The 9020-nt window shown below is 43.8% G+C and overlaps 1 protein-coding gene and 2 long non-coding RNA genes across 7 annotated transcripts in view; 1 reads left to right on the top strand and 2 right to left on the bottom strand.

The window, feature by feature from the left end:
- Positions 1-538: 538 nt before the first annotated feature.
- Positions 539-3342, bottom strand: LOC116082671. Its single transcript, XR_004115382.1, has 3 exons — positions 2887-3342; positions 1367-1452; positions 539-893 (listed from the first exon to the last, which is right to left on the bottom strand). It is a non-coding gene; the product is annotated as an uncharacterized LOC116082671 (long non-coding RNA).
- Suv39h2 (suppressor of variegation 3-9 homolog 2) overlaps positions 2925-9020 on the top strand; it is an 18099-nt gene continuing 12003 nt past the window's right edge. Inside the window, exons 1-2 of one of the 5 annotated variants that reach the window (XM_031359525.1) lie at positions 2925-3484; positions 5576-5721. In XM_031359525.1, coding sequence (XP_031215385.1) covers positions 3235-3484; positions 5576-5721 — 396 coding nt within the window. In that variant the 5' untranslated portion in view covers positions 2925-3234. Of the gene's footprint in view, positions 3485-3507; positions 3779-4379; positions 4395-5575; positions 5722-9020 lie in introns of those variants that run through there. The other 4 variants (XM_031359528.1, XM_031359532.1, XM_031359529.1 and 1 more) reach the window with 4 other exon arrangements.
- LOC116082672 overlaps positions 3806-9020 on the bottom strand; it is a 13730-nt gene continuing 8515 nt past the window's right edge. The window contains exon 4 of the long non-coding RNA XR_004115383.1: positions 3806-4158. This is a non-coding gene — a long non-coding RNA (uncharacterized LOC116082672). The remainder of the gene's footprint in view (positions 4159-9020) is intronic.

Below are 9020 nucleotides of genomic sequence, written 5' to 3'. Positions count from 1 at the left end.
TGCTGGGATTAAAGGCGTGCGCCACCACCGCCAGGCTTGGAGGCATTTTCTTAACTGAGGCTCCATCCTCTTAAGTGACTTCAGCTGGTGTCAAGTTGACATAAAACTATCCAGCACAATACCCAACAAATGCTACTCTTTATTTGCTTTAATTCATTAGCCTTGTGAGCCTCACCACAGCACTGAGTAGCAATTCTGGGGAGAGTAATGTGATGTGTATTGTTTTTGTTTTCTAGTGGTGAAATAGATTTTAGAGTTTAAATGTTTCTGTGTTACATAGTCTCAGGAATAATTGGTGAATTTTTGTTTTGTTTTGTTGAGACAGGATTTCTTTGTGTGTAGTCCTGGCCCTCCTGAAACTTGCTCTGTAGACCAGGCTGGCCTCACACTCACAGAGATCCACCTGTTTCTGTCTTCTAAGTGCTGAGGTTAAAGGTATGCATCACAACCACCTGGCCACTTAGTGAATTTGAGACCAAAATTCAGATTATTTTTTGAACTTACATTCTTGTCAACTTAATATTTTAAGTACATTATATGCTTACTTAAATTCACATTTTTAATCTAGTGTGCATTGTACTCTATTTCTCAGAGAACATTCAAGTCAGAAAAGATAAGCTCCACAATTCAATCACAATTTTTTCAGTAATGGTTATGAAAATTGAGAAGTATCCTAATCTGTCCCTTCTGTCCCAAAGAATGTGGTGCCTGCCCCGCAGCCTCTTCTGATTTTCTTCTTCCAAATCAATAGCAAGCCGGTCTTCTTAAAGAGTCTTATGACCAAGCAGCATGGCATTTCCCTGCGGTCCAGCTTATCTAGGAAGCTGAGGCAGGAGGATCATTTGAACCCAGGAATTCAGAGACAGTCTGGAAAACTTGATGAGATCCTGTCCCTTAAAAAAAAGTATATAAAATTGATAATCCAAAGAGCTTTTGTTTGTAATATATATAGTTGCTTAGACAATTAAAGAGTTTTCAAGTTATTCAATAGATTTTAAAAATAAATTTAAAATGTAAAAAGTAATTGAGCATGTTATTCATGGGAATAGCATCTTTATAAAAACTTTTGAAACAGAAGCTCTATCAGGAAGTGTTTGATATTGTGTATTCTTTTCAAGCCTCTTAACATCTGGCTTAATCAGGAGACAGCTATGTTTTGATATATGCTTTCCTCTATCAGTATATGAGACAAGTTGTACGAGTTCTGGAAAATTACAGTGCATCCATGAGAAAAACCAAAGAAATCAGATGGCAGCCTTCCTGGTGTCAGGGAGAAAATGCTTAGGGGCATTTAGTGAGGAGGACATGTTCTGAGGGGTGTGTTTTATGCAGATTAGTGTGTAAAGATCACAGAACAGATGCAGACCTGGTAACCATGTCGTCAGGAAACAAAGTTGTTACACATGGAAGACCCGGTTTTCCTGAGGGGCTTCAGGCTCACTCTTCTACGCTCTGAGAATAGAGAGTAGACACTAATGAATGTTGAAGTGGCTGGGTCTACTCTATGCCCTGGAATTGATAAGAAAAATAAGGGAAACACTTCACTTATAAAAAGATAACTTATATAAAAAATTTGCAATGTTGTGATCAACCTAGAGCCTTGGATTTATCAGACAACTGCTGTTCCACGAAGTTAGCTTCCTATCCCCAGCATTTGCCAATTTTTTAAATGAAACTTAGCAAGACCAAAAATATTTGTAAGATTCTACCCTGACAAATTTTGACAAAAACTTTTAAAGAAGAGCTGGAGGACGAAGCCAGACAGAATCCCTGAGAGGCCTCTGAAGAAGTAACATGTGAGTTAAATCTGGTCACCTGAAACAGAAGGGAGAGGCGCATGAAACGGGTGAGAGGAGTCCTTTGATCTAGACTGTGATTTCCAGTTTAAAGTGTTTACTGGGGGAGGGGAGGGCTTTGGCTAGCACCTGTAATCCCAGCACACCAAAGTGGAAGCAAGAGGGTCAGGACTTGAAAGTGATTCTCAGACTAAGCAAGTCTGAGGCCTGTTCCACTCTAAGTTTTAAAGTCTCCTTAGCTGGGTGGGAAGTGGCTGGAAGGGGAGCAATGGAGAAGTCAAAGCAGCTAGATGTTTTAGGCTGAAGAGGAGGCAGGCAGTGTGTGCTTGTGATTAGCTTAAACATGACTTGCTCACGGAATTTCAGAGGATCTTTTGTGTATAATGGTTCCCTTTACAAGTTTTCAGATTTACAATGGTAAAACCGAGAGCCACCTGAATCTCTCTGAGCATATATGGCTACAACCTGCCCTCAGCTTAAAGCTGTTAATAATGGGGCTGGCGAGATGGCTCAGCGGGTAAGAGCATTGATTGTTCTTCCGAAGGTCCTGAGTTCGGATCCCAGCAACCACATGGTGGCTCACAACCACCCATAATGAGATCTGACGGGGCAGGAGCGAGCGGGGCAGGAGCGAGCGGGGCAGGAGCGAGCGAGGCAGGCAGAGGTCCTGAGTTCAATTCCCAGCAGCCACACACATGATGACTCATGGCCATCTGTACAGCTACAGTGTACTCATACACATAAAATAAATAAAATTAAATCTTTAAAAACAAAAAAGCTGCTAATAATGTTAGTTAAGTCCTAGTCTTAAGTGTACCTTGTAAGTTTGCCTTAATTTAAGATGAGTTATTGGAAGGGTCGGTTGGGTTCTGACAATTGTCAGGCTTTTCCTTTGAGTCCAGGGGCTACATGGTCACATCAACTCATCAGAATCTCTTTTGATTTCAACAGACCACATCTCTCCGGGTGAACCCAACGTGCGTCAAATTTTAAGATCCTGAGCCCCACGTGGTGGTGTGGAGTGAAAGGAAAAGTAGTGGGGCTTGGTTGGGTTTGAGGTGTTGAGGAATAGGAGTGGGAAAGAAGCTACCTGCGCACACTAACCCCGCACAGCCTATTTTGTGTTTTGTGGCTAGCAGGTCTTTGTGAAGAGCCTCGATGCATCTCCTGGGAATCCTGGCAAGCATCCTCCGAAGTCAAAGCCAGTAACTCGCCCCCCGAAGGGCGGGGCCAGTTTCCAGGGCTAAGCTCCGCCCCCGCCCGCCCCACCGCGCGGCGCAGGCGCGGTGGCCACCAGGGCGGGGCTCGGCCTCCATGACGTCAGAACGCCTCGCTCCTTACAGCCTCCCAGCTCCGAGTCCCTCGCGGGCCGGGGCGGGGCAGGCAGCCCTCTGAGTTATTCCGGTGACCGCGCCAGTTTGAATGAAATCTCCGCAAGATGGCGGCGGCCAGGGCCAAGGCACGGAGCGGTGAGGCCGGAGCGCAGTGTCACCGGGCTCCAGGTCCGCCCCCGAGGCCCAAGCCCAGGCGGACGGCGAGACGCCGCTGCGCGGACACCCTGATGGCGCGACGCTCGCGGCCGTGTGAGGGCGGGAGACGCGCCGGCGTCGGCGCCGACCGCGCGAGGTGCGGAGCTCCGCGGGCCGCGGTCCTTGGTGACGAGTGTGCACGAGGTGCCTTATTCAAGGGTGAGCAGGGAAGCACACGCGCTGCCGCGGTCGCGGTCGCTGTCGCCACGGCTGAGCCGGGAGTGCGGGGGTGGTAGCGGGGCTCAAGCGCCTGCGTTCGAACGGGCCTGGCATCGCCGCGAAGCGTCTGCAGACGCAACCCCGAGCTACTGGAAACTTTGGGGGGCCGGTTGGAACTTGCGGGTTATTTCTGTGGATGCTGAAGCCCGGGACACGCAGTGCGCGTGCGTGCGCTCTAGTCGCGCGCCCTTTGAAAGTCTGAAGTGTGCAAAGCCTTCCTTCTGGAATAAAAAGGTGGTTCTCCGGCTTTTTCCTCCGCTCCACTCACGTGGTGACACTTTATTATTCCCCTAACTCTTGCTTCCTTGAAGAGTGGTGGGGATGGTGGTGGAATGATTTTTTTATAAACGAGATGTTATAAAATAATCTGGACAATGATGCATTTTCCTCTCATTATAGGCTGTGGGATTTTTGTAAACCAAGTGTAGGCAGTTTTGTTTTGTTTTGTTTTGTTTTTATATTCCGAGATGCCCAAAATGTAGCATTTTTGTTGCGAGGGGAGGAGCGTTGTAACTACACATAATGCTTCCTTATGACGTTTTCATACGAATATATGTACGTTGATCCTTTTCAGCGCCACCCTCCATTATAGGGTTGTGTTTTTGGATTCTCGGCTAGGGGTAAAAATTAAAAAAAAAAATCAAACAGCTTGGTTACATAAACAAGAGGGACTCTCCTTTGCAGATGATTAGCATAAGGAGATTAGCATTAGACAAAACAGCCTTAAGATTTTTAGAAGCGATTTATGAGACGTTTGTTACAACTTTCTTGCCCCCAAACCACCACACCTAAGCAAATCAATGTATTCTGGCAAATTTGAGGGAAAGTCTTTTTTGCAGGTGCCAGAAATGTGAGTTGTTTGCAGTGTCTGGAGTTCCGAAGCTATGCTTAATGGTTTCTGACAATGAAGTCCTTACTTGGGGAGGAGGAGGAAGGATTGTGGGAAAATTAGAACGGTTATGTTCTCCCTTCCTGGAAATTTACCTCAAAACGTTTTTGCCCACCACTTTGGAGAACTACTAAATACAACTTGATGAGTTATACATACATTTTCTTTGGTCACCTCTGTTTTCAACAAACCTCACTTGTTTTCAGTGAATTCCATACACAAAAAGATTGGGACCATCCCAAAGTTGTTTAGCTCCGTGGCCCACCACGGGTAGAGCAGAGGACTTGTGATCATCTAGTATTTATCCCGATATTAGCCATGTAGTGAAAGCCGTGTAGAAGTTTGTTAAATTTTTCTAGACATCGGTTGTGTAATTATATTTTTAAATTCAGGATGGAATACAGCTCATTTCCGGCCTCTGTACGGTTGTTGTTTAGTATGTCTGATTTTCAAGCCTGGCTTACAGATTATTTCCCTCGTGTATTGTCTTGTAACTGCTGACTTGAAAACTGTAGGAAACGAGTATTACGAAGCTCACTGTGCTCTCCATTTAAAGTAGAATTATCTGGTTTATGCATGTTGAAAATACATTTCACCATGTGCAAAATAAATGAAGCTAAAATCGCTCGCCATTTTCCAAAATGGGAAAAGTAGGATATGGATTTAATTACAAAACTGTATTTCAGATTTAAATTCTTATCATCTGATTAAAAGAAGTGAAGTTACTTTTAAATGGTGACCATTTTAGAATATATTTTAGATATATTTCTAACAATATGTCTTAGCTGTTTTTTTAGGAGAACAGTTATATTCTGTGTAGAATAAAATGGAACAGTAAAAAAAATTTACTTCTTTTTACCTTCGCATTTATATGTAACCCTAAGAAATTTTAGATGTGAAATATTTTAAGTAGTCAAGCAAGAATTAGGCATTGTGGGTAAGAGTGGGATAGATGTCCACCGGAAAGTAAGCCAACTCACCAAAACCAGTTCTTTATCCTAGAACTTTTTCTTAAACACACATATGTAGCTTCCTGTGATATGCATTCTTAAACTGTAAAATTGTCAGTTGAGAGGGTTTTAAGCTTTTGTTTTAGCCTAGTAGCTATTTTATTGGTAAAGAATTCTATTTTCTTATTGTAGCCTGGTGTGTGCCTTGCCTAGTTTCACTTGATACTCTCCAGGAATTATGTAGAAAAGAAAAGCTCACATGTAAATCGATTGGAATCACCAAAAGGAATCTAAACAATTATGAGGTGGAGTACTTGTGTGACTACAAGGTAGCAAAGGTAAGGCCCGCCCCTTGGCAGAGACCTATCCACACTGCAGTGTTCCCTGTTTCTCTAATGTGAAAAGAGCCTTCAAAACACTTCTTGTTTAAGGTTGTAAGTCATAGACTTCTGTGCATTGTCATCAATTCCGTCAACACTGAGGGGATTCTGAAGTGTCAAATGCTTTTGCATTAGAATATTTAGGGTGGTTATATCCTTCTGCATCCAACTCTTGACTGTTTGCATATGGATTCCCAGAGCAAAAGCGTTATGTCCGATTGGCTTGTACTGCATTGCGTGTTGTTCCTGGATCCTATTTTCCGTATCACTGGCAGGAAACCAGGTTTCAAGCCAGCTCTAAAATATTGAATGTCTTCCAGGAGCAGCAGCATGTGTATCCTGCCTTCCTGTCACACTCGGTGCCCTGTCAGTGTGGTGTAATAGAATGGACTGACTTGCATGGTCATTTCAATCCATTGTTTCATAGCCTACAATGTGAGCAAATGAGTTCTTCTAAGAAGCTATTTTATCTAAACCCTATAATTTTATTTTCCATAATCCATTTACTTGTAGCTTTCCTCTGAGAACTGGCCATTAATCTCAGGTCTTGCAGATAAATAATAAAGAGTCCTATTTAAATTATGTGATTTTTTTTTTTTTTTGTCTTGGCTGAGCCCTTCATTTAAGTCCTTTCTTCCTTTGAAATGCTGTCTTCCTGTGGTAGTGTTGCCTTCCCCAGTACAGAGATCTTGGTCTAGCATTTCTCCCAACACCCTCAGCATCCTGCTGGTAAAAGAGCCTAATGTGTGCCATCGTGGTTCACAAGCCCCAGATGAGCAGTCCAGCTGAGATTATCATTTGATCAAATGCATTAACTCCATTAAAATATAGTTCTAAGCTGTGCCTGCTGGACCTGGGAGACCTGGAATCCCAGCTATTGTGAGGCTGAAATAGGGAGCTCACAAGTTCAAGCCCATCTTGGGCAACTTAGACTCTGTAAAACTTAGTTTTAAGGACGTTTTTAAAGGAAACTGCAGCTCAGTGTCAGAGCACAGCAAGCAGAAAGCCCTCAGTGCCCACACGCAACAAACAACAAACAAAACCCAGCAAAACCCCAGATTTCTCCTGTTCTCATATTGCTCAGTTCTACTTGACAGGGTTTCCCCTGTTTCTGTTTTCTTATTTGTGTCTGGCTTTCCCAGTGCTTGTTACTATTTTGAATCTCTCTTCTCCCCTTACTTTCTCACACTCAGCTGAAGGCACCCCTCCTTCCGTGAATGTAACCTTTAACATTCAACTCACCCCCATCACCAGTTATCTCTGTTCTCAGTCTCTCAAAGACGTCACCATTTTCTCACTGTCTACTTCCTCAGGGCTTTGCCTAAACCTGTACTTTCTGTTCTGTTTAGTCCTAGGCTGGCCTTGAACTCACAGCCAACATGCTCTAGCCTCTTCAGTGCTGGCATTATTTGCATAACGTATATTTCCAGCTAGTGTCTTTTTAATACTAAGCTCTTTCTCACTCGTTGTGACAGTCAATAAACTGTGTTTACTTCTTCTCTGACCTTTGGATAGCTTCCTTTGGCCTCCCTTCTCTACTCACACAGCTAGTTCTTTTATTTTCCTTCAAATTCATTTTAAAAATAGTATTTTACTGAGATATAATTTGCTTAAAAGTGTACAGTTCAAATCTTGGTTTACTCACAGAGTCAGCCAATTTTAGAGCATTCTTTCATTACTCTAAACAGAATCTCTAAACCTAACCATTGCTGGCCAAATTTCAATTGCTCACCCTAAGAAAATGCTAAGTCTGTGGGGACCTCCCACCCCCTTCTTCCTCTCCTGCAGCTGTGTTCCAGAGAAGGACCTCTGTTCTGCTTTGTCACTCTGCCTGATTGCTTTGAGACCTGGTCTCTAGTTGAACCCTGAGCTAGGCAGGTAGGTCAATCCTCCTGTCTCTGCCTCCAGCAGCACTGGGATTAGAGGTATATGCCGCTTTCCCTGGCTTCTGATGGCTCTGGGACTGGAACCTGGGTTGTCTTCTTTCTGGAGCAGGTGCTCTTCCACAGAGATCCATGGTGTCCCTGGCGTCCTCAGTGTATGCACGGAGACTAATACCTGCCTCTTAGTTATTAGCTTCACTTACTTTGGATGACGGAGCATGTACTGGGGAAGTACCCTGCCACTGACTTATATTCCCTAACCCCTTATTTTTCATTTGGAAGTGAAGCCTTGCTAAAGTAGCCCAGGTTGGCCTTGCTCACTCTGAAGCCCCAAAGAGTCTTGAACTTGGAACCCTCCTAGATTTAGCCATCTGAGGAACTGAGAGTAAAGTCTGCACCACTGGATTCATCCTTGGAATAATTTCTTTTTTCTTTTGGTTTTTCAAGACAAGGTTCCTCTAGGTAGCCTTTGCTGTCCTAGAAGTCACTCTGTAGATCAGACTAGCCTCGAACTGACAGAGATCCACCTGCCTCTGCTTTCAGAGTGCAGGGATTAAAGGTGTGTGCCACCACTGCCCAGCTTGGAATAATGCTTTAAGGCTCATCTCTCTGGCAGTGTAAGGTCATATTTCTCCCCTTTCTGTTGCCAGATGTTCAATTGTGTTGAGGCATCACATTTGTCATGGGACAGACAAATTTGAGTTGTTTCTGTCTGGGGGATATTATAAACAGTGCTGTTATGATGTTCATATGCAAGCTTCTGTATGGACATAGTTTTCATTTCTCTTGGAGTGGAATTGCTAGGTCCTAAGATATTTTTGTTGAACTCTTGGGAAATGCCAACTTTTTCCAGAGTCTGCACCCTTATGCTTCTACACCAGCAGGGGATGAGCTTCAGTTTCTCTGTAGCTTATTGTCACGAGAGGTGCAATCTCATTGTGACCTTCAGTTACATTTTTCTGTCAACATCTTTTTATCATTCCCTTACTGGACATTTGTATCTGTTGTGGTAAACTAATTATTCAGATCCTTTGCTCATTCTAAAAAATACTTTTGATATAGTGTGTGTGTGTGTGTGTGTGTGTGTGTGTGTGTAAGCTACAAAAAGACCATCCATCTTAGATCTTAGCCTTATTCCTCTAGGACAGGATCTCTCACTGAGCCAGATGCATTCCATTTGGGTTATGCTGACCGGCCATTGGGCTCCCAGAATCTGCCTCTCTGCCCTTCCAAACCTAGAGCTACAGTATATAGGGTTCAGAGGAAAACATTGGGTTGGTTCTCTCCTTGAACTATGCAGGGACTGGATGGAGATCAAACTCGGGTTGTCAGGCCTGGGGTAGGTGTGCTTTTACCTGCTAGGCATCTTCCTGC

The sequence above is a fragment of the Mastomys coucha genome, unplaced genomic scaffold (genome assembly GCF_008632895.1).
Source record: "Mastomys coucha isolate ucsf_1 unplaced genomic scaffold, UCSF_Mcou_1 pScaffold7, whole genome shotgun sequence".
Lineage (NCBI taxonomy): Eukaryota > Metazoa > Chordata > Mammalia > Rodentia > Muridae > Mastomys > Mastomys coucha.
This window is presented reverse-complemented; position numbering and strand designations above follow the sequence as displayed.